The sequence below is a fragment of the Sorex fumeus genome, unplaced genomic scaffold, assembly GCF_029834395.1.
Source record: "Sorex fumeus unplaced genomic scaffold, SorFum_2.1 ptg000077l, whole genome shotgun sequence".
NCBI classification, from domain to species: domain Eukaryota; kingdom Metazoa; phylum Chordata; class Mammalia; order Eulipotyphla; family Soricidae; genus Sorex; species Sorex fumeus.
In genome coordinates, this window is record NW_026606134.1 from 4,468,735 (window position 1) to 4,492,503 (window position 23,769).

Consider the following 23,769-nt stretch of genomic DNA (forward strand, 5'->3'; position numbering starts at 1 on the left):
AAACATGTTCATGGTTATATTGATGAAATCTATATATAACAATCATGAATATTATGTCAAGTAGAGGAGCCATGGCACAGCGGGTAGGGCGTTTGCCTTGCATGCAGCCGACCCAGCCAACCTGAGTTTGATTTCTCTGCCCCTCTCGGAGAGCCCGGCAAGCTACCAAGAGTATCTTGCCTGTGCGGCAAAGCCTGGCAAGCTACCGATAGTATATTCAATATGCCAAACACAGTGACAACAAAGTCTCACAGTGAAGATGTTACTGGGCCCGCTGGAGCAAATCGATGAACAACAGGAGGACAGTGCTACAATGCTACAGAATAAAGTTCAGGCCCGGAAAAGTGTGATACTTTGCTCTGTGAAAAGAAGGTCCACTTTCGAATAGGAACTATCTTACTCCATTTGATGTATTTAGAGTTACTTCTAGTGGCATGATGGTTTTAGAGTAATGAAAGTTACTGTGGCTTTTTAGTCCCAATTTCTCCCCATGATACCTACAATGTCTCTCAATTTTCTGATTGCTTTCTCAAAGCACATGGGATTTGACTCTGAAAATACAGATAATAAGCATTGCCTTACAGCTTTTACTTGCCCTTTAAGCAGGTTTCAATTTATGAATACATTTTGTATGTGATTGAAATGAAGGTGTATTTTTAATTTTTTTGAATACTTTGAGTACTCCTTTATTATCTTTACCTGAGTATACAGGGTTAATGATTTTTAATCTACAGTCATAAGTAAAGCAAATGTACTTATATTACAATTGAAAGAAACTAAAGTACTTGTACTGTCATACTCCACACCTATACAAAGTTTAATAATATTAGTTGATGTTTATAGGAATATCAATCTTATAATTGCGTGAGAAAACATCATCGCAAATTGATGAAAACACTAGGCTCAGCAAAATAGACATATATATCACAGTGCAATAAGCATATATCAGAAAAATGATATGTAAATAAATATCAGAGATATTAATAGGAATAAACATACACATGGAATATTTAAATGTTATGTTTTATTAATAAAAATAAGGCTACACATTGCACTCAAAGTAATTTTTATTTGGCTTTTGGGCCATGGGCTGCTGTGCTCAGGGTTTATTACTAACTCTGTGCTCAAGGATCATTCCTGACGGTGCTCAGGGGACCATATGAGGTGCTGGGGATCAACCAGGGTCGACCACATGTAAGGCAAACACCCTACCCACTATACTCTCTCTCTCTCTCTGGCATTAGAAAAATATTTTTAGAGGTATTTCAATTAAAGGACTTGACTTCAGGAATTTGTTCCTCTGATTAAGCCCTTGTTTTCTTTCTCTCTCTCTGTCTCCCTCTTTCTCTCTCTGTCTGTCTCTGTCTCTCTTTCTCCCTCTCTCTCTCTCTCTCACACACACACACACACACACACACACACACACACATACACACAAAAGAAGAAACTTGGCTTAAATTTTGTCTTTATTGCTAGTGTTAAATAAATAAAATTATTTTATTGTCTAAAACTAAGACAGAAAGTTGGGGGAGAGACCTCTGTTATAACACTGTCTGTAGCACTGTCCTCCCGTTGTTCATCAATTTGCTGTAACATCTCCATTGTGAGACTTGTTGTTACTGTTTTTTGGCATATCAAATATGCCACGGGGAGCTTGCCAGGCTCTGCCGTGTGGGTGGAATACTCTCAGTAGCTTGCCAGTCTCTCTGAGAGGGGTGGAGGAATCGAACCCAGGTCGGCCGCATGCAAGGCAAACACCCTACCTGCTGTGCTATCACTCCAGCCCAGGGGAGAGACATGTTTACTTAAAATAGCTCAACCCTAGTGTCACTCCCCACATTCCCCCAATCTTCCTATAAGAGATATAACTACTTTTAAGTGGCTCTTATTCATGACTCCATATTATCTTATTCTTTGAAAAATTATGATATTCAGTCACACAGTACTTATTCAATCAGTAATAAATACTTCGTGGTGTGTGATCACTTACTTTTATTTGTCAACATGACCAGGACATTACTGTCTGGACAGTTAATCAAAACTTATTTTGGGTGTTGCTGTGAGGGTGATTTTTTTAAAACATATTTTTAAAAATATGTTTTAAAAAATCATGTTTTAAAAAATATGAACATTTCAATGAATAGAGAGGGTAAAGCAGATTGTTCTTCCTACTGTGGATGAACTTCATTCATCCCATCAGCTGAACGCCTCAGTTGAACAAAAAGCTTATACTGCCTAGACTCTCCTCCATCTTCCCCTGAACAGTGGGAATTCCTCTACCTGATGGTTTGGAGCCTGAACAATGTTGTTTTTCTTCCTGCCTTCAGACCTGAATGGAAACACTTGCGCTCTCTGAATCCCGAGTCTTCTGGTTTTCAGACTGGAACTTGCACCATCAGCTCTCTTGGGAATCCAGCTGGCCAACTGTGTAACTCCGGCCTTGTCAGTTTCTATAACCATCATAACCAATCCTTTATAATAAATTTCTTTAGAAGAAATAAATTTCTGTAGAAGTGATAACACACGCACCTTATTCAATTGTAGCATGCTAGTCTCACATTTCTATGCAATTACACTTTTACTGAGTAACTAAGGGTTTTCTCTCTTGAACAAAGACTAAAACATATTCTTTCCAACAAGTTTGCCAAATTTTAGGCTAAGACATTGATGTGCCTCTGTATGAGAAAATGACTTTTGACAATCAAGTAAGCTTTTACTTTGAACTGCTATTTTTCCAATAGTCATTGTGATCTGCTTGTTCATCAAATTAATTTTTGGTCAAAATTATGTAATATTTTAGCTTTGGGATTCAAAAACATTCATTTTGAGCTTATGTTAGATTAGAGAGAATTTCTTTGTAATTTTAACCTGCTATTATAAGCCTGTCGAGGAAAGTTAGCCTCCTTCAAATCATTGGAGAGAAGGTGAGAGAAATGATCTATCTTTCTCCCTAAGCTCTTTATATTTTGCTTTTGTGAAAATAAGGAGGCACACTCTTAAAGTCAAACTATTAGGCACTTTAAATTACCTACAACTGTATTTCCTTCTTGAAATCAATGGTTAGATTCTGGTGCATGTATTTTAACCTCATTAAACTATGAGGTTATGGCTTTCAAAAACTATGACTTTTTTATTGGTTCTTGCTCAAGCATCTGACATGATCAGTGTTCAAAAGGCATATAAATTCCACCTAAACCTACTTCAACCCAATTTTTACTTAGTTAGATATAGAGAAGTCACCTCATGGTGTACTCACATCCTAGAATTTGAAAAATAGTGCTGCTTATAAAACTGAATTTGGTGTTAGACTGAAATTCTAATTCTTGATTGCTGTGTCATAGGTTTATGAACATGACCAATGGTACAATTTTGAACCCCAGTTTTCCCAACTTTAAATGGGGCATAAAAATATTCTCCAATTCAGAGAATTGTTCTAAGAATTAAAGGAGCTATGTGCAATACAACCATTTCATAATAAATGTAGTTATATTATTGCTAAGAACTAGGAAAGATTTATGGTTTTAGCTGGTCTAATCTCAGTATTACATAGATGAGAAATACCATGGTCATAAATCTAAGTGACATAGCCAAAGCTTTCTAAACATTCCCATTTAGCAGCACATCCAGATTTTGGACTTCATTTTACTTTAACAAACCAACCAGCTATCTTATTATGGTCAGGGAAAAATGACTTCACCTTCTCAAAAGAATACTGTGGGATACAACTATGATGATTCTAATTGAATTAATTTCTAATCTTTTGTTCTTAGAAAATCATATACCTTAACAGGATTTGCTACATATATTTATTTTTTAATCTTAGAAGTCCTGTCCATCCTAAGGTCTACTACTACCCAGGCTCAGTACAGAAACTAATAGATCATTGTAATGGTTGATAGAAATCAAATCATTCTCCCAAAAAATATTTTTAAAATGTTCACCTATGAATAATGTTAGTGACTATAAAAAAAGAGGATTGTCTATGTTTAATGATAATTTTTTTCCTTTATTTTATTTTATTTTTTTTTAAGTTGTAGATTTACAATTTTTTGTGCTTTGGTTTCAATTATACAATGATCAGATACCCATCCCTCCACCAGTGCCCATTTTCCACCACCATAGATAATATCCCTCCCACCCCCATCCCCCCATCCCCCCTGTCTCTGTTGTTTAATGATAATTTGGCTGTAAGCCAGTCACTATTCGCTGTTAGTTTGACAGATAATACCCTAATCTTTACAATAGGCACCAAAAGTACTATATCTTTATGTCCATAATTAGGTCATCTTAAAACTGCAAGAAACGAAGTTCTCACTGGCTGAGATATCATAATTAAAATTGCTTACTGAGATGGAAACTCTTTCCACTTCTCAAGGCCATTTTCTGGGGAAAGGAACTTCAGCTCTTGTTGCCTCCTTGGGGCTGTCCAGGAAAATATTTTGGTGCCCCCTAGAGGTCATCAGGATTGTGCAACGGTCATATACCAAAGAAGCGGAGGGTGCCAAGGAACCAGGTGCCACCTATCATTCTTGCCTCATTGATCTAGGTTTGTACAGCTTGACCTTCCATACTAAGGTGTCTCAGAGACAAAAGCAGTGGTGCTCAAACTGCAATGAGCCAGTGAACCCCTCAGGGAAGGTGTGTACTAGAGTCTGGATGTGTCACCTCTACTCCCAGCGCTTCCGATTTTGAGTCTAAAGAAGGACCTGGAAATTTACATGTCTAGCTACAATCCCTGGTGCTTTTGTGCTGTTGGTCCATGGAACCCATTCCGAAAACCACCAAGAGTCATCCCACATTTTCCAAAAGCTAACTGAACTCCAATGCCCTTCTTGCAGAAGTGTGATGCCTAGCATTCCCTTGGTTCTTTTGATGAATGTAGACACATCTGAGAATGATAGTTCCAATAAACATAATTCCTTGATCCCAAGGAGTTCCAGAGGATCTGAGTCTACATCTGGATGTAGGAACCAAATCAAGTTCTAGATCAGAGAGCTTAGGTTCTGGTTTTAATCCTCCATTTAATTTGACAAGCATCCTCACTTAAGCATGAGTAAACTGAGTTCCATCAGTATCATACTATGTATATGTGTGTTTGGTGTGTGTGTAAATAATTCCACGCATGCAAAACACACATTTAACACTCGGTCTCATCCCTGGTCTTACATTTGAACATTATCAAATAGTTTTCCACTTCACAGGGACAAATTTTAGGTAAATCTTAATCTACGTGATGTTAAAGTTCCATCTGGGTAATCTCACCAGAAAGAAGTTGTGATTAAAAAATAGAAAGTTCGCATGAAGACCTTTTTCAGTAATAGAAAAAAGTAGCACAAAATCAACTAAAGCCACAAATAATTATTCTTTAGGTTTCATGGATTTGGTTAATGATATTACTGTTGTCTATAGTTTTACTGATTTCACCTTGGTCCATCAGTTCTTTTTTACCTGTGTATCTCCCACTGTATATCACAATTTAGCCAACATCTCTTTTTCCAAATAGTTTGTCATTACATCATGTTTTTTTCCCTGTAAGGATTTTTAAGTATCTAACTTGTTTGCTAAGTTATTATAGCAATTGCCTTGTTTTTGTTTTCCCTAACCATAACTGGACATTTGGATGTTGACTCTGGCGAATCCCACTTTTTCTAAACCCAGGTCAGGATTTATGGAGACCTCATGTGGTTACTAGAGGCAACACAGAAGCTTGTTAAGGCTGGTGTAAGAGTCAAGAGAAACTCAGAACTCACTATGAAACAGCAAAATCCACGAAGACCTAGAATTTATAGCAGTGAACGTTGCAATTTCTCCCCAATCATACTGCATGGATACTAAAGCGCTATAAACTTATTAGAAAAGAAACCCGGCCACATGTACATAACTTTTCCTTTATTAACACAAATGTTGATGACATACAAAAATAAATGCTTTTCAGAAATCAGTGAGTGTTGCCTTTTTCTCTTTCTAAATGGAATCCATTAGATAGTACATTTGCATCAAACTTTTAAGAATATTTCCAAAGGCAAGTTGCTATAAATGCTGTAAAGTGAATCAGAGAAAGCTCAAACTTGAATTCGTGACTTTGATTTTTCATGCTTGCAATGATATTATTTATGAATATCTGGAATGCAGGAAGTGGTTTTGTAATTAAAATACAGAATTCTGGTTCTGTGTGATGGCCAAAGTTGAATATGACTCTTGTTGCTGACAGTTTATCATTGTTTCGATATTTTAAAAAATAAGGTGGTAGAAATGCTTTAACTGCATCAGTTAGTGGTGCAGGCCAAAGAAAATGTACTGGGGTGGGAAAGGACAGGGAGGAAGAACCCTTCAATGATAGATGATAGTTCTTTATCTCTTTATCCTCATAAGAAAATGGGATGATGACCTTTACTTGCTCCTTAAGAAAGCTGTATAGGGGTCCAGAGAGTACAGCTGGTGAAGTTATACAAAGCTGACCTAGGTTCAGTCCTTGGCACTTCTTGTGGTCCCCTGAGCACTGAGTCAGGAGTGATCCCTGAGCACCGCCAGATGTGGCCTCAAAATTAAGAAAAATAGGAGAAAGGAAAGTTGTCTAAGACACCTTTAAACTAAAATCTAGAAGGGTTAATGAGTTCATCAGTGTTAAATGATTTGAAGCCTTCAAAAGGACACAGCAATATAAATTATGGCGTTAAAATGAGGTTTCCTAAGAGTTCCAATCCAATTATCAAAGGGAACTGTATCTTTGGGAGAGATCCTCAAGATGGCTTTAAGTTTTCCAGGTCAGGCAAAGTAACAAGGTGGGTAGAGGTAGTTTTTATGAAAAAACATTTTGTAGGGGGAAAAAACAATAATGTAGACATTTCCGATTGAGTAGTGTATTCTTAAGCTTAAGAGATGGGTCAATTTTTAGGGCACCTACTGTGTGCCAGGAATAACATTTGATGCCCAAAATACAAAAATAAATTGGGCAGATCCTCTTGCTCTCATCATGGGACAACTGAAATAGCCCCCAGTAAAATACCTCACTGTGCGTCTGGAGTTAGACTGGGGGCCAGCCCAACTTGCCCTGTTAAGGGGCAAGAGTCAAGGAAGGAGAGGTGAGGCATTCTAAATTCCAAAACAGATCTGACTCTTACTTGCTATGTCAAATTCAGAGTGTCACCGTCGCCCCCCCCCACCCCACCCTTCTACTCTGAGAGGCGGGGCGGGGGAGGCTCGGCGTGAGAGTGGCAGAAATTGCCAGACACATCACAGTAAAGAGATAAGAAGAAACCACATTTTCTCCCAAAACATACTGGAAGGGAAATTCTATATATACAGAACTTCCCTGAAATAAAGGAAACCTTCTGGTACAACGTGTGTTGCTAGGGATTTATTTATTTCCTTGTTTGCCCTTCCTCCCAGAAGACACACATCACACAGATACTAGCTCCGAGTTGCAGGAGCTCCAAGAGTTGTACCTCCGTCCTTGCGTGCAAAGCGGAAGGGTGCAGGGTGTGATCCCAAAGGGTTAAACGGAAGAGAGGGATGGCTTCGAGAAGGCCGAGGAGATGAACCAACACCATCTCCCAATATGCAAAACTCCGAAGTTCGCAGCCCCTGCCGCCTTCCACGCGCGCGTCTGTGTGCTGGTGCGCGGGGCGCCTGTGTGCGTGCGTGCGCGCGCGCGCAGCCGACTGCGCCCGGGGTTTCTTTGGCTTTGGGAAAATCTGAACCCCCCCAACACTCGCACGCCCTCTCGGCGGTGCCAGACCGCGAGCCCCCCACCCGGCCCCCCACCCCCGCCGAGCAGTCCCCCCTCTCCGGCTCGCGTGGCCGAGGCAGCCTCGGAGGCAACTGGCGAGCGCGCTTTATTTATGAGCCGCGTCCGCAGCCTCCGGCTCCGGGCGACCCCGCCGCCCGCCAAGCGCCGCGCCTGGGTCACCTCCGGGACCCGGGCGCTGGGGGGGCGGGCCTGGGCACCGCCCTCGGCTGCAAACTTTGCCGGAGCGTGGGAGCGAGGACGCGAGCCCGGGCTGCGCGGGAACGCGCCCGCCTCACCTCTCCCGGGCGAGGTGCGGGATCCCAGCGAGCGGCCGGTGGGCGGGGCCGGCCCGCGGGGCGGGGCCGGGGCGGGGCCTGCGCGGAGTATATAAGGCCGGCGCCGGCTTAACTTCTGACTTGGGGTAATTTATTCGGGGCGCGCGCGGACGGCGGCGGCTGGCGGCGGCGGCGGGGGAGGCGGTGGCTGCCGCAGACGGGGCTTAGGGGGAGAAAAGAAAAAGAGAAAGGCGGCGGCGAGTGATGGGAGCGCGGCGGCTCCCGGGCGCAGGCGGGAGCTGCCGAGCGTTCCCGGCACGGCGGGCGTGCTGAGCAGAAAAGGGGGCGTCCGGGGCTCCCCCGCGGGCTCCAGGGCCGCGGGCCGCCTTTTTGTTCGGCTGAGCTGCGCGCTCGGCCGCCCGAGCGGACAACTCCAGTCGCCACAACAACGCACCTTCCCGCAACAGGGCGAGTCTGGGGCGGCCGCGTCTGTCCTATTGTTTAGACACTTGCCAGGAGGAGCTCGGGGGAGCCCGCGGAGCCCTCGGCTCCTCAGCCCGGCTCCCCGCCCGGAGCAGGGGCCGCCCCGGGGAAGCGGCTGGAAAGGAGCCCGGCCGGCCCGGGACCGCGGCCGCCGAGTCAGGTGCAGCGCCGGGAGCCGGGCAGCGGCGGCGCGACGTCGCGGGAGGCTCCCACCGCGGCCGCGGGGGACGGAGTCCGAGCCGGAGAAAAGTTCCTGCACTTGGAGGAGCACGAGCGACGGGGAGAGGGGCGGCGTCTGTCCGAGGCGGCTGGAAGGGCTGCGCCCGCCCAGGTGCCCGCCGGGGTCGCTGCCACCTTTGCCATCAGGTGTCTGCAGGGAAGCTGCGACGCGTCGGCGGGAGCCGCGGGGCTGACCCGCGCGCGGCCGGGGCTGCCGTTCCACGGCCAGCGGGGCTCTGCACGGACTAGCGGATCCCACCGGCGCCAGGACCACCGCGCTGTCCCCCAGGACACCCCGGCACAAACCGGGAGGGGGGCCACCTCCACCTTGGCCTTTGCGCTCCTTCCGGCTGGCCTGCGCCCCCCGCCACTCCGCGCCTGTCCGGCCGCTCAGGTCCTCGACTTGGCCTCTTGGATTTGCTCTGCTTGGGGTCGTGACTCGTGGATATCCCTGCCGCTGGCTGCGGCGGCCCGGCTGCCCTTTTGTCTTTGCTGCGTGACCTCAGGGAAGGCCCTGGTGCGGTGCGTCGCCAAGGACGCCGGAGGGGAGGCGGGATCGCCCAGACATCCTTCGGCGAAGTGCATGTGTGTGTGCGAACCACCCTTGGGCTGTCGCGAGGCTGAGACGGCCGGGACCGGTCTCCGCCGCCGAGGAGCCGCACGCCAGGGAGAGGCCGCGTGAGTGAGACGCGCGGGGTGTCCCGCAGCGCCGCCCCGCGCCCCAGCATCCCACCCCCCGCCCCCGCCCCGGGGCTGCGCGCCCGCCCAGTGCGCCCCCGCGCGCCATGCCCAGTCGCCTGGCGCGCTCCGCTGCTCGGGGTCTACGGGGCTCCGGCGCCTTCTAGCTTCGGAGAAAACACTTTGATCGAGGCCACGTTTCCTGGCGAGCTGCTCGCTTCGCTCGCCTGACACTGCGGAACCGCTTTGGGAGAGGGAGTCGCTGGAATCCGAGCATCCCCCGACCCGAACGGGCGCGACCAACCCTTGCACCTCGGAGCCCCCGGGGACCGCACCCCACCCCCCAACTCCCCATCTCCGCCCGCGGTGACTACCAACTTGATCTGTGGGAGCTCGACGACTCGTGACCTGTTCCTCGGGGCTCTCCTCGCTGCTTCGGCTAGGCCGATCGATCGATCTCCGGGACCTAAAGTTGCCCGCGGAGCGCCCGCCCCGCTGCAGGAGGGCGCGGGGAAGGTGGGAGGCGTGGACCTGCGGGCTCCGCCGCCCGGGCGCGTCCTCCGCTCCCTCGCCGTCTGCTTCGCCGAGCCTTGGCCCGGACGCCCAGGGCTAGCCCCGCGCCAGCCGGTGGGCCGCAGCCCCTGCCCGGATCGCGCGGAGCGGCGAGCCCCGGAGAAGCCCCCGGCGCCAACGAGCCAGGAGGCGGCGCGCGGGGGGAAGATGCCCGGCGCGGGCTGGCCGACGCGGTCCTTGTGGCTGGGCTTGGTGCTGGCCATCCTGAACCAGGGGGCGCCGCAGGCGTGCCCGGCGCAGTGCTCCTGCTCGGGCAGCACGGTGGACTGTCACGGGCTGGCGCTGCGCAGCGTGCCCCGGAATATCCCCCGCAACACCGAGAGACTGTGAGTATCCCCTGCATCACCACCCCCCCCCCCCCGACCTCCCTCGGGCTCGCGCCACCCCAATCCGGAGACCCAGACCGCCCAGCGCCAGTCGGATCTGGGCCGGGCACCTCTCCCTGGTTCTCTGGCACCCGCCCCCCGGGGTGGGGTTCGCCGGGACCGCAAGGGAGGGGGCGGGCTCGGCGCCCGCTCTTGTCCCGACACTGCCGCCCGGGGCGGGCGAGTCGTCCGGGTTGTTGGGGCACCTGGGAGACTGGCGCGGGGAGGGCAGGGTCCCGGGTGCGAGTCCTCGCAGTGGGTCCGGGGAGGCGCGACTTTGTTCCCCAGAGTCCATGCGCGAAGTCACCTTGCGCGGGCACCACCCGCACCCCGGGATCCCCGCTCCTGTCCCGGCGGGGTGGTTGCGGGGGTGTCTTGGAAGCCGGGCTCTCTGGCTTTGTGTGTCTCCCTCCTGGGGACGAAGAGGAGGGCGAGGGGGACCTTGGAGCAACTGAGCGCCCCCCCCCCGAAGGCGCGCACGCCAAGGTCGCGGTGGGAAGATGCCCCAGGACCCAGGCAGGACTTGAGTGCAGACCCCTCGGTCACTGCCCGCCCCCTCGTCTCTGGGGCCGGCGACGCGGCCCCGGGGACCTACCCGTGTGCCCCCCTCCACCCCCGAGTGGGAGAAGTTGGGGCTAGCTCTTTGGGGGTGAGGTCTTCCGCGACCCCAGAGCATTTCCTGCCCGGCCTAACCCACCCCCACACACCTTTCTGGCACTTTCGGCGCCCGCTCACGCGGCGGCTGCGCCCCCTTGCCACCGCCCCCCCCCATCCCCATCCAATCCCTCTTCACGCTCCGGTGCCCTGAAGCCTCCCGCCTCCCCTTGTGTCCCCGAGTCTTCTAATGAAGAAGTCACCGCAGAGCTGGGCTTGACGGCCCACGCGCGCCTGCCGCGGCGCCCCTGGGTCCCCGAGTTTGGGGCCGAGCCCCCGAGACGCGTTCTCTTTGTGATCGCCCGGACCGCTGCCCCGCGCAGCCCCTACGCCCTGGGCGCTGTGGGCGCTGGGGGCCGGGTGGGCGCCGCGGGTGCGGGGCGGCGGGGGCTCCAAGGTAAGGGCGGGGGTGGGGGGGCATCGCCCTTGATCTTGGGGGGATCAGGAGTTGCAGACCCCACACAACTGCACCCACGTGTCCCACAGCGCCGCAGGTCCCGGCCGGCCCCCAGCTTAAAGGCCGGAGTTGAGCTCTTAATCAAACCCGGGCTGGGGAACCCGAGTCTCCGGGCTTTCCCCGGTCCCAACCTGCGCGCTGGGCCCGGGTCAGAACAGTCATCGAGAGTGGGAGAGCGATCTGGATTCCAGTTGCAGCAAATAACCCAGAGTGCAAAACAAAAACAAAAACAAAACGCCCCAAGGACTAAGGAACAACTTGGCGGTACTTTGCACAGCGTGGAGAAGGAAGACAGGGCTGGAGAACTGCGTCCAGTTTGGGCACTGTCATTTCATGCTCTTACAAACTTCCGAGTTGATGCACTTACTTTTAGCTCCCTTCCTGAAAAGGCTGTGCCCCTGGGGTGGGGGTGGAGGAGGGAGCCAGTCAATTCCAGGTTCTTGGAATTTTGGGGGTGGAGAAGACCCCTAGAAGGGAATCTACCTGGGAAGCTAAAAAAGAAAAAAAAATTAGTTGACTTAGTGCTGGGTTATTAAACGTTTATCACTGACCAACGCCATCACGTTCAAGACGGATTCCAAAACGATGGAGTGGAGTCAGGCAAGGAAAAACTCTCAACTTCTAGTCAAAAGGTCGCAAAGCCTGGTTTTGAGTTGAAATGGCAAGATAGATCTTGCCCCTAAAATGCCAGAATAGGAGTGGGGGTGGGGGTGGGGGTGGGTTCCTGCCGCTTGGAGGACACAGTGGTGCTGAAATCTGAACAAAAAGATCAGGGCCTGAAGACCATTTCCACGACTGCCTGGTTAGTGCTTTTCAGAGCAACAGCCAGAGCGGGGCTCCCAGAGCTGCACACGAAGACTTTAGTTTTCAGACAAATCTAGAATTATTGGAAAGTAAACGCCTGGAAATGCAAGGCTTTGAACTGCAGGCCTTTTGATGGTACTCTGCGTTTTTCCTTCTCCTTAGGAAGTTTGGCCACCATGCCACCTAACGATAAGGTTCTGCATTTTAAAAATAGCTTCCAGGGTAGAATTAGAAAATCGTTCCTGTTGACTGCCTAAAAGGGAACTTTTGCGGAGGTGGGAGTGTCTAACTATAATAGTTAAGCAGCAGAATACCTGGGAAATTATGTACACTTCATACAAAAGGGAAAAATGGAAAGCACCCCCATACACTTACAAAATGAGTTTCCTTGATAACACAATCTCTTTTTTCCCCCTGTCACATGCCCTCAAGGATAGGCTCTGTAAACTTATTAAGACTCATTAAAATTTTTTTCAAGGGTTATATATACCCTTCTGTCTTTTACTGTGTAAACTACTTTAGTAATTGGAGCTGAGGTTTAATCTTAATGTTTTAAGTTTGCCTTTTTCTTTGTTTAACCACATATTGATGGAAATGAAATGGAACTTTCATTTTCTTTCTTTCTCTTAGGGATTTGAATGGAAATAACATAACACGGATTACCAAGACAGACTTTGCTGGCCTTAGACACTTAAGAGTTCTGTAAGTATGTTTTTTTGGTGCTTTGAAGACTTTTGTTTTTTATAGTTGTGTATTTTTTAATCCTTACTGGTTCAGGTTTTAAAACGGTCTCAATGACATATGCACAGAAAATGTTAAAGTCTTAGTTTCCTTTCTTTTCATGTTTATCATTCTACTATAACTTTTCATCAAAATGTAGGCTTTTATTTTGAGCTTGGATGGATGCCATAGAAATCGTATTAACAAAAATGATCTCAAATGTTTGCTATACGATGGCCTAAGTGCCTTATGCATATAAAAATGTAGAATAGTTGCTTTTATGATATGAATAAGTAATGTGAGCTATTTGATATACTTTTAGGGTTTGAAATTAACTAGGAAGAATTTAAGTGGGTCTGTACTTTATTATTTCTCAGATAAAAAGTTCAAAATTTCCAGCAAACAACAATTAGCTGTAAATGTTAACATTAAAATCCAGCAGTCCCTTGCAGTCTTGGGAGGAAAAGGTTTCTCCCTAAAATATATTGTTCATATTTTAGTTTACTTCTCATGTTTAACATCTTTGTAAATTTGGTTAAATTGTAGCTGTTTTATTCTTTAGTGGATTAGATTAGTGGCAAGCAAACCATCATTTGAGATTCAGTGTAATGTAAAATTGTTTTACTCACAGATTTGTAAATATTTACATCACAGTGAGCATATGCTTTTGACCACTTTGTGCTAAATGTCTGTCTTTTAAAAGAACACATTCTGGTCATAACTTTTCCACATTCTTGTATATATCTATAGGCGAATTGAAGGATGTGATGATGGTCTCTATATTGATCGGTTTAGTTTAAAACAGTGAAAAATTAGTATATTAAAAAACAAAACAAAACAAAAACACCCAAGAGAGCTGTGTGTATGTCTTGTTCCTCACGAAAGCCTCTAGTTGAAAGTTCAGGGTTTTAACTAGTGAACTTTATTGGGGGGGGGCGGGGGCGGGAATGCATGCATGCTTTTTAAGAAAGTTTTGTGATGTGAACACTTTTTCTTTCCTGAACTCTCTTTGATATTGAGTTTCCAACCAGAGCAGTCCTTTGCTTTATGAAAGATAGTAGGTTACACATTTTTCACTTGCTGAATTAAAACTTAATCAGATGGTGAGTGGTAACATTAAGACTCCTGATATACTTTGCATTTCAGTCAGCTTATGGAGAATAAGATTAGCACCATTGAAAGAGGAGCATTCCAGGATCTTAAAGAACTGGAGAGACTGTAAGTATTTTCAATTCCTAACTTATGACGACATAACTGTATTTTTTTTTAAAAAATTGTATTACAAGGATCATGACTTCGGTTTCCTGTCTCACTCTTCCAAAGGATATAAAGGGGAAAGTGAATGAACAGTTTTCAAACTACTTTATCATTGAAAATCATAGAGATTTTACATAGACAATACTAACTTGTGTAAAGCTAAAATAAAGACTTCTGGTGACATTTCCTCATTTGAATAAGCATTGCTTTGGTACTTAGAGATGTATAAGTTGTATCTTTTTATATCTAGTTTTTATAATATGCTAATGTAGGAAAGGCATGCTAATTTTATTTTCCATTATGATGCATTATAAAATGAAATTGTTGCTTTAGTAATTGTTTTTATTGCCATGTTGTTGCATAATGTTATTAGTGATATTTGAAAAAAATTAATTTTCTGTGATTAAAGATTTTTATTATGTTGTAAAGTTAAGATGAAATCTGTTAGCAGCTATTTGCAAATTTATATCAGGTTTCTAACATTCTGGAATTTTTCTGCTTTTAAATAATTTAAATATTAGTACAAATGGAAATAAGAGTCTCATCAGTGTGATCATTTTAACATTGATTATTTTTTTCAAGAATACTTTTTTATTGACTTTGGACTTAAAAATCTATTTTTTAAACTCAAATCTTATGGGCATATATATATGTTATTATTTTATGTCTACAGCATATGTCTACAAAAGAGAAATTCTGTAATAATTGGAATAAATTGTATACTTTTTATTTCTAAGTATGAATTCCATATTATAATTTTATATTTCAGGCATAGTTGGTTTACATTCTAAGGGCAAGTAATAGTCCTATTAAAATCAGCAATAATTATTTTAGTAGATTTCCATAATTTGCTTTTTTACAGTCACTGAACACTATTTTAAAATAATAAAACATAATTTTATTTTGGGCATGGAAAATATTCAGATTCATTGGGCCCAAGGGCAAAAGTTAATTCTGTGTAATTATAAGTAGAAAAGTTGCCTGTAAACTTCTAAGATGTTTGTAAATCTATTAGCTATATTTTTACCACTTCTAGTAAACAAGAACAGAAATGTCTTATTTATTGATGAAAAATTTTGTCCATGATAAATGTTATAATCTATGATCTATAATTGTAGAATTCAAAACAAATTTAAAACCATACTTCAAGTTCTTTTTAAGGGTGGTGAGGTTGAAGTAAATATTCATTTAATATCATAACAAAGTTAAAATTTTATCATCTATCTCTTGATATATTAGAAATACTCGTAACATATTTGTTCTTTGATTTTCTCCCTTAGAGAATTTGTGAATATTTAATTGCTGGTAAATAACTTGCAGAGGTATATTTAAATCATGTGTTTAAAAAAGTATCAGTTTAATTTAAATGGTTGGTAGGATGGATAGATAACTTATAATCATTTACACAACAGTATATTTTATTTAAAAAAAAATCCTTGGTCATTCCATGAAAACTATTTTGGCTCTTCCACATTATTGAAGGAAGTTTTATGCAAATTCATACTTTCATATACAATAGTTATCATCTTAAGCATTTTGGAAACACTAGAAAACACCAGTCCTCGTTTTTCAAGCTACTTTGGACTGTCATTTGAACTTTTCTCCTGAATAAATTAGCTTTCTAGAGAAATTATTAACCCACATGCCTTATGATCTGAAATTTGATTAGAGTTGTAAGTTGGTGCTTTTTTTTTTTAAACCTTTCCTTCCCCTGGGATTGTCACTTCATCTCAGAGCCATTTTCTCCTCTGCTAAGAGGCGGTCAGATGTTTCAGAGTGGGAGGATGATTTGTAATTTTGAATGAAAACTAATATATATGCAGAACTTCTTTAAATCAGCCCAGCTGTTGGGTAAAAGCAAATATTTCATATTTGTGAGGAAAAGCTGAGAAAATTCCTTTTGTTTACAATTGCCAAGTCCATCTGATGGAAGCACATTGTTATCTGACAGCCAATTCATCTCCTTGGGACTCTGGAATTCAAAACCATTTCTTAGGAACATTGTGGATACACTTTTCAGACATTTTTTTAAAATACATTAAATGGCATGGCAGTTTTGCTAAGGAATGCATTTATGTAATGGTGACACAAACTGTTTTAAATTGTGCGCAATATTTCCTTTCTGAAAATCAAAAGGGACCTTTTCTGATAGTCCCATATTCAAATATTATGACCTGTCATTGTACATATCTTTACTTTTGTAGGTGGCGTCATTGATATGATAAAAGTAATGCTTTTCTTCCCAAAAAGAAGCTGTAAGAGATAACATTAGGAAGAGGAAGTTCTCTATAACTTACTCTTACTCTTTAATTGTGTGTGAACTATTTTTTCCTATTTAGGTGTGATACTTTAAAAATTCAGGCTAAATTACTAGAAGGTATACAGTACAGATTAATTCTGTAAATCCCATTCCCTCATTATGGCATGATAATAACTTTTGTTCTTTGTGTGAAGAACAGAAGAAAATAAAAGCATTATTTACTTGGAATTCAGGCTTCTGAGATTTTCTTTCATTTTAAAATAACAAAACCGTTTTCCCTCCTAATTTGTGAAAAATTCAGAATTATGTTTTATAAAGTTTTATGTGGGTAGATTTTTTTACTTGATCTAGAAAAACAAGGCAGATTTGAAAACCCAAGATAAAATTTCTGCTGTTTTAGAAATCCACCCCTCTCTATCTCGTCCCAGCAGTCATTGAACTTCACTTTAACGCTGAATGAGAAAGTCATTCTTTGCAAATCACTGCATTATAGCTACAAAAGAAAGCTGTGCTTTCCACTTGAAGGAACAGATGAACTACAAGCTTATCAGTCAAAATGCCAAGAATCAGATGGATGTGAAAACTCTTCCTCCTTCCTTTTCTTCCTTTAACCTTTCTTCCTCCTTCTCTTTCTTTCCTCTTTATTTCTGAGCATGCCTCCCTCATCTCCTCACTCTCTTATTCCGGTTGTACAGAAAACAACCTCAGATCAGATGCTCAGCATCAGTATGTGGTGATAAATCACTGCAAAAGGAGTACAGTTCAATCCCGCCCACACACCAGGAGCACATGTTACTTCCTGTTTTGACAGTATGCTACTACACGCCCAGATTTAACATGTGCAGTGGCAGATTTCCATTGGGGCTGTGTTTTGTGAGCATTACCTGCTCCTCTGGGATAAAAATGAAATCTTGTGAATGTGTGCCATGTAGATTGTATGACCGGGCAAGTCTCATTTTTTTAGTCACAATATTTAAATGATGCACTGTCCTCCCATTGTTCATCGATTTGCTCGAGTGGGCCCAGCAACATCTCCATTTTGGGACTTGTTGTTACTGTATTTGGCATATCGAATACATCATGGGTAGCTTGCCAGGCTTGGCCATGCGGGCGAGATACTCTCAGTAGCTTGCCAGGCTCTCCGAGAGGGGCGGAAGAATCGAACCCGGCTCTGCAGGGCTGGCTGTGCGCAAGGCAAACACCCTCCCACTGTGCTATCGCTCCAGGCCATTTAAATGATATCTAATGTAAAAGCATGAGTAGACACTGGAAATTAGGTGATATCTAATATAAAAGCATGAGTAGTCACTGGAAATTAGAATAAAGAAAGCACAAGTAAGCTGCAACAAGGAGTTACATTTATGAAATATACATCTTCACAGAGATGCCTGTAATAAAGTCTGCATGCAAAATTAATGATTTCTTATTTCTCGGCTCTTGTCTAATGATCAAACAAATCATATCTCAGGACCCAACAGACTTATGGGCTGGTGTAAATTCTGTGGTCCACTTATAGTTTATCCGTTTTTCTGCCAAGCTGATGGAAAGGAAAATGTTTATTTTAATGAAAAGCATTGTCATGGAATTGAAGTCTCAGTCTCATGGAAGAATATCTAAAGACACAGGTGTTTCTTTTGTTTTACAAGGTGGATGCTGAATTGATAGCCTCTGTCTGTATACACAGCTTATGATTGTGACCCATTATTGATGCCATAATCCAATGTGAAGCTGAGAAATTGGGAAATTGGGATGTGCTAGTATCTAGGATTCTTTCTGTCTGTTTTTGTGTTTTTGAGCTCCTCACGGAGCTTAGGGGGACCCTATGGGGTGCTGGGGATCGAACCTGGGTCAGCTTCATGCAAGGTCAGCACCCTGTCACTGTACTTTTTCTCCTGCCCATAGCACTCTAGGATTACTTGCTGGATGTGACAGCACAAGTCAGGGATGATGTAGTGGAACAGGTTTGGAGCAGAAGTGCCACTTACCCCTGGTCATCAAAGATATAGGAGTCTTTATTCTCACTAATCATACAGGTTTGTAGGCCCCCTGTAACACATTCTTCCTCTCAATGAAGGTGTAACACCAATTTTTGGAAAAGAATGCAGGCCATCTCAAAACAAAAAATTCTCTGGACAAACTGAAAAATACTGGGTTATTTTCTTGGAAAAGTTTTTTTTTGAATTTTTAAAAAAATTTTTATTAGTGAAACACCATGAGGCACAGTTGTAGACTTACAAGTTGTTGTGCTTGGGTTTCAGTTATACAATGATCAAGTACCCATCCCACCACCAGTGCCCATTCTCCACCCCCACCCATCCCAGTATCCCTCCCACCCCTCCCATCCCCCATCCCACCCTGCCCCTGTGGCAGGGCACTCCCTTTTGTTCTATCTCTCCTTTTGGGTGCTGTGGTCTGCAGAAGAGACATTGGGTGGCAATCATGTTCTGTCTATAGACTACTTTCAGCATGCATCTCCCATCCTGGGCAGATCTTCCCAGTACCCTTTATTGGGAGCTCCCTTCTCTATCTGAGCTGCCTTTGCCCCTACAGTGTGCGGCTGGCTTCTAAGCCATGGAGAGAACAACCTGTTATTTATCACAGCTGCTCTTGGGTGTTAGTCTCTTATTTTGTTACTTTATGTTATCCAGATGAATGCAATCTTTCTATGTCTGTCCCTCTCTTTCTGACTCATTTCGCTTAGCATGATATTTTCCATGTAGTACCACTTGTATGTGGCTGGAGCGATAGCACAATGGTAGGGCGTTTGCCTTGCGCACAGCCAGCCTGGCCAAGCCGGGTTTGATTCTTCCACCCCTCTCAGAGAGCCCGGCAAGCTACTGAGAGTATCTTTATCTCGCCTGCATGGCCAAGCCTGGCAAGATACCCATGATGTATTCGATATGCCAAACACAGTAACAACAAGTCTCAAAATGGAGATGTTACTGGGCCCACTTGAGCAAATCGATGAACAATGGGAGGACAGTGCATCACCACTTGTATGTAAATTTCATGACTTCATTTTTTCTAACTGCTACATAGTACTCCATTGTGTAGATGTACCAAAGTTTCTTTAACCTGTCATCTTTTTATTTCTATTTGTCTTAAAATTACTTTTGAGGTTTATTTTTGGCCATGCCAGCAATGTTTTGGAGGCGCTACTGGGTTCTGAACTCTGGAGACCCTCTTGGCAGCGCTCAGGAGATTGAATCAGGATCAGTCTCATGCAAGACAAGCACCTTCCCTAACTCCTCTTCTGTCTCCCTGGCCCATCTGGGGAAAAGTTTTTAAAGGAACGCGTCAGACTTGGTAATAGACTCTGTGTAGGTGCACTGCATGAGAGAAAAATGCTCTGGAGGGTCAAGTGTATATATCATGTCATCATCGGTGATGAGCCTTAAATGTCAACTTTCACCTGTGTATAAGCTCTGGGGACCAATTTAAAAATCACTCTTCCCTTTATATTCTCTAAAGTTTTAGTGCATGTGTGTATTAGTTCACAGTGTCTGGCTCCATTGGAGGGTGTTTCTCATGCGATGTTTTTTATGGGTCTCCAAGTTGATGGGTGTGAGAAGGCCTGTCTGTGCTTTGTGGACTGTTTCATACATTCTGAGCAGCAGGCCTGTTTATTTTTCCCACATCTGTTTTGGGCTCATCCTTTGTGACAGTGTTTGCTAGATGCTGTGTCCTTTCTACCTCCCCTGAAATGGGTCCTTTAGTTTGCACTGTTACAATGTATTTGTGGAAGCTGCGAATGTCAAATATTTTACATTGAATTCTGTCTTTCATTCCTGTTGGTTACCTTTCTGCTTGAACTGTGCCTTCTAGACAGCATTTCACAACTTCACAGGGGATGAGAAGCTCTTCTGCTTGGACCTTATGTTGTCCTTACCTTTAGTAAAGAAAGCGGTTTATATCAGCTGGGGCTAGCAGGAATAGCTGTGAAAACACTTTCTTTGCTAAAGCTACATTACTAATATGAAATGGGAATATCATCCTTACGTAACATTCACAAAAATTGATTGTGGCAGTCTGTCTGCTCTGTCGAGACACAGGGTGCAAATATCCTACACCCCCTTTCTTCTTGGACACCTCATCATTTTATGTGCTGTTGCTTGATGTCCTATGAAACATTGAACATAGTCCTGGGGAGTATTGTTGAGTATGCTCTCTAGAAATGTGAGCTTCTCTTTCCATTTCAAAATCAAAGATATTTAATTAGGCACCAGGAAGCTCCAGGCTTCAATTCTCTGTCAGATCTTGATTGAATTGCTTCATCTTGCAAGACGTAAGAGATAGTTTATTTATTTTTTTAATTTGGGGGTCGGGTGGAGTTGGGACCACACTGTGCAGTGCTCAGGGCTTATTCCTGGCTCTGCACTCAGGGATGACTCCTGGTAGGTCCCTGCACCATGAGTGGTGCTGAGGATAGAACCTGGGTCAGCTGTGTGCATGGCAGACACCTAACCCTCTTTACTATTGCTTCAGCCCCAAGATAATTTTTTTAAATCTCATAGTGGAAGTACATGGATATAAGTAAAATCATGCACATAGTTTCACATTACTGGCACTTAAATAACTGTTTCATTATGCTTTCCAGCCTCTTGATTCTCTTTCTCAAAGGCCAAGTCTAAAAGTTGTTTTAATCTTAAAGGAATAATGAAATGTGTACACAAAAAATTTAGCTTTTGTACTTTTTCTATTTACGATTGTATGATTGTTTTCATTCTGACATTTTCCCTACCTTAGCAGAGGGTCAGTAAAAGAGACAGAAGCAAAGCAGAGGATCCCTTCAGTTGGACTCTGTAGTATTTGAATCAGTTTCTCTCAGTATCTTGAAAAGTACCACTTTTCAAGGAAACAACCATTTTATTATTGATGTATTAACTCTCGGCCATGAATGCAAAGGACAAAGTTATTGATTTTATCGCTGAAAATAATTCACCTACTAAGACTTGAAAGTTAAAGTCTTTGCTTTTTAAATATTTTTGAAAACATTTTTCAGAGACAAGTAAAAATTTATCGTGGAAAAGGCATTTATACATGAGAAATAAGATATTGTGAATGATGTACTTTTTTGGAGTTTTTAGGAAGCCTGGGACCAGTCCCGGCGATAAAGAAGGAACCTGGCTGGCTGGTTCAGTGGTTAGGCACAGTGGCTCCAGCTTCAGGCCCACTCTGACAGTGTACCCTGATCCCAGAGTTATCTTCCTAGTCCTGAAGATTCATTTTAAAGGCAGCATTTGTCACTTGCTTGCTACAGTTTAACATACTTTATGGAATACCTAATACTTGAATTGCCCTGTAGAATTTCTATTATCGCTAGGGGCAATGATGATGCATACATTTTTAAATGGTTTTGGAGAAATTGTTTTTCTCTTACCTTTTGGATCGGGATGAAGGATAAAAGCAGTACTTGAATTGAGGTATAGGATAAAGGATAGAAGTATTAATTGAAAAAGTGATAGACTGAACCTCCAGCAGTAGGTAACTTAGGGGAACAGCTGACAGGTCATGATTTGAAACAGCGCTTGCCAACAAAGCCCAGTCTGCCCTTCAAATTGAAATGGTTCAAAAGCAGCATTCCAGAGGCCAGTTGTGTTTTGTGAGATATAAAAAGATCATTCAACCCACTGAAGGTCAAGCTGAAAGATGGCCCAGAGCACAGAGGAGAGTTATTGGCATTCTCTCATCTTTGTTCAGTAAGGAAAAAAATGTATGCCTTGGAGATCAGGATCACACACCTCTGTAAGGCATTGATTACCATGCAGAGGATTTTTCAATCAGCTTTAAGATCTTTTGGACAGATTCCACTTCACTGGTAAAGACCCAGGAGGCAAATGCCACTAAATATTTGTTATTGTTGCTTGGACATTATTGAGTATTTTTACTATGAATAATCGTAATGAATCCATCTTGTCTTTTTAATGGAGTGAGTTTATGTTGGCTTCCATAAATTCTTCTCTCAGATATCCTTAATTTATTATCTGCTGTTTCCTATGCCAGGACTACCAAATTATAACACTTTTAAATTTTAATTTTGACTGAGGCTGGAGCGATAGCACAGCGGTAGGGCATTTGCCTTGCGTGCAGCCAGCCCAGCCGAGCCGGGTTCGATTCCTCCGCCCCTCTCAGAGAACCCGACAAGCTACCGAGAGTATCTTTCCCGCACGGCAGAGCCTGGCAAGCTACCCGTGATGTATTCAATATGCCAAACACAGTAACAACAAGTCTCAAAATGAAGATGTTACTGGGCCCGCTCGAACAAATCTGTGAACAACGGGAGGACAGTGTTTTGTTTAACCACATAACTTTCATTGTGATGACACTGACATCATCAGTCCTCTTATTCTGTGTGTGACAAGCAGGGGAGTTACGTTTTCTCCACCTCAATTGAGAAATGGTTGTCAGCTTAATACTTTTGAAAAGATTCTGGTTTACAAAAAAGTTATCTGTATCTTTAAGATTTGCTTTATAGGAGCTAGAACGATAGCACAGCTGGCAGTGCATTTGCCTTGCATGTGGCCGACCTGGGTTTGCTTCCTCTGTCCCTCTTGGAGAGCCCGACAAGCTATCGAGAGCACCCCGCCCATACAGCAGAGCCTGGCAAGCACCCCGTGGGGTATTTGATATGCCAAACACAGTAATAACAAGTCTCACAAGGGAGACGTTACTGGTGCCCGCTTGAGCAAATCGATGAACAGTGGGACGACAGTGCTACAGTGCTACAGTTCTGTTATTTTTTAGTACTGATAGACGAAACGACAGTGTGACAGAAATAAGTATATTGATTTTTTTTAACATAGTGTGGAGGCTGGGGTAAACCCTTGCCTTGCATGCAGCCCATCATGTTTAATCCCCAGCAACACATATGCTTCCAAGTGTCTCCAGCAGAGATCCCTGCACACAATGTGTGAGCCATACTATTTTCTGTGCTTATTCATATGTCACATATTACCTACATTTTTTGTTATGATACTGCCTTGTCTTACCTGCATACTCGGCTCAGAATGTGGATCATAGAACCTCCCCAAATAGTGAGAAACTACTTGAATTTTTAGAAAGACTTTGTGTATTTGTTTTTATTTAGGGACCAAACCAGGCTGTGCTCAGGGCTCTCCTGGGCTCTGTGATCAGGGGTGGCTCCTGACAGGGTTTGGCGTACATGCGTACTGATGAGCATCAAAACCAGCTTGGCTGTTTGCAAGGCAAGTGCCTTACCCACTGCTCTATCACTGGCCCCTAGAAAACATTTTATACATGTATTTATCTTCTTTTTGACTTTAGGAATTTTAGTT

General features: G+C 44.1%; 2 protein-coding genes across 5 annotated transcripts in view; one reads left to right on the forward strand and one right to left on the reverse strand.

Annotated features, from left to right (window-relative positions):
• Window positions 1–8,155: 8,155 nt before the first annotated feature.
• Window positions 8,156–9,434, reverse strand: LOC130038541 (basic salivary proline-rich protein 2-like). Its single transcript, XM_056130372.1, has 2 exons — window positions 9,034–9,434; window positions 8,156–8,984 (listed from the first exon to the last, which is right to left on the reverse strand). Exons 1-2 carry the CDS (start codon window positions 9,432–9,434, stop codon window positions 8,156–8,158), a joined length of 1,230 nt encoding a protein of 409 aa, XP_055986347.1.
• Window positions 9,435–9,757: 323 nt separating this feature from the next.
• SLIT2 (slit guidance ligand 2) overlaps window positions 9,758–23,769 on the forward strand; it is a 360,390-nt gene continuing 346,378 nt past the window's right edge. For all 4 annotated transcript variants that reach the window (XM_056130354.1, XM_056130351.1, XM_056130352.1 and 1 more), the window contains exons 1-3: window positions 9,758–10,283; window positions 12,868–12,939; window positions 14,104–14,175. In XM_056130354.1, coding sequence (XP_055986329.1) covers window positions 10,105–10,283; window positions 12,868–12,939; window positions 14,104–14,175 — 323 coding nt within the window. In that variant the 5' untranslated portion in view covers window positions 9,758–10,104. The remainder of the gene's footprint in view (window positions 10,284–12,867; window positions 12,940–14,103; window positions 14,176–23,769) is intronic.

Coding starts and splice junctions, on each gene's coding strand:
- LOC130038541 (XM_056130372.1), bottom strand. CDS start 9,434: ATGCTGGGGCGCGGGGCGGCGCTGCGGGACACCCCGCGCGTCTCACTC. Junction 8,985..9,033: donor GAAGGAGCGCAAAGGCCAAG/GTGGAGGTGGCC, acceptor CCTGGGGGACAG/CGCGGTGGTCCTGGCGCCGG.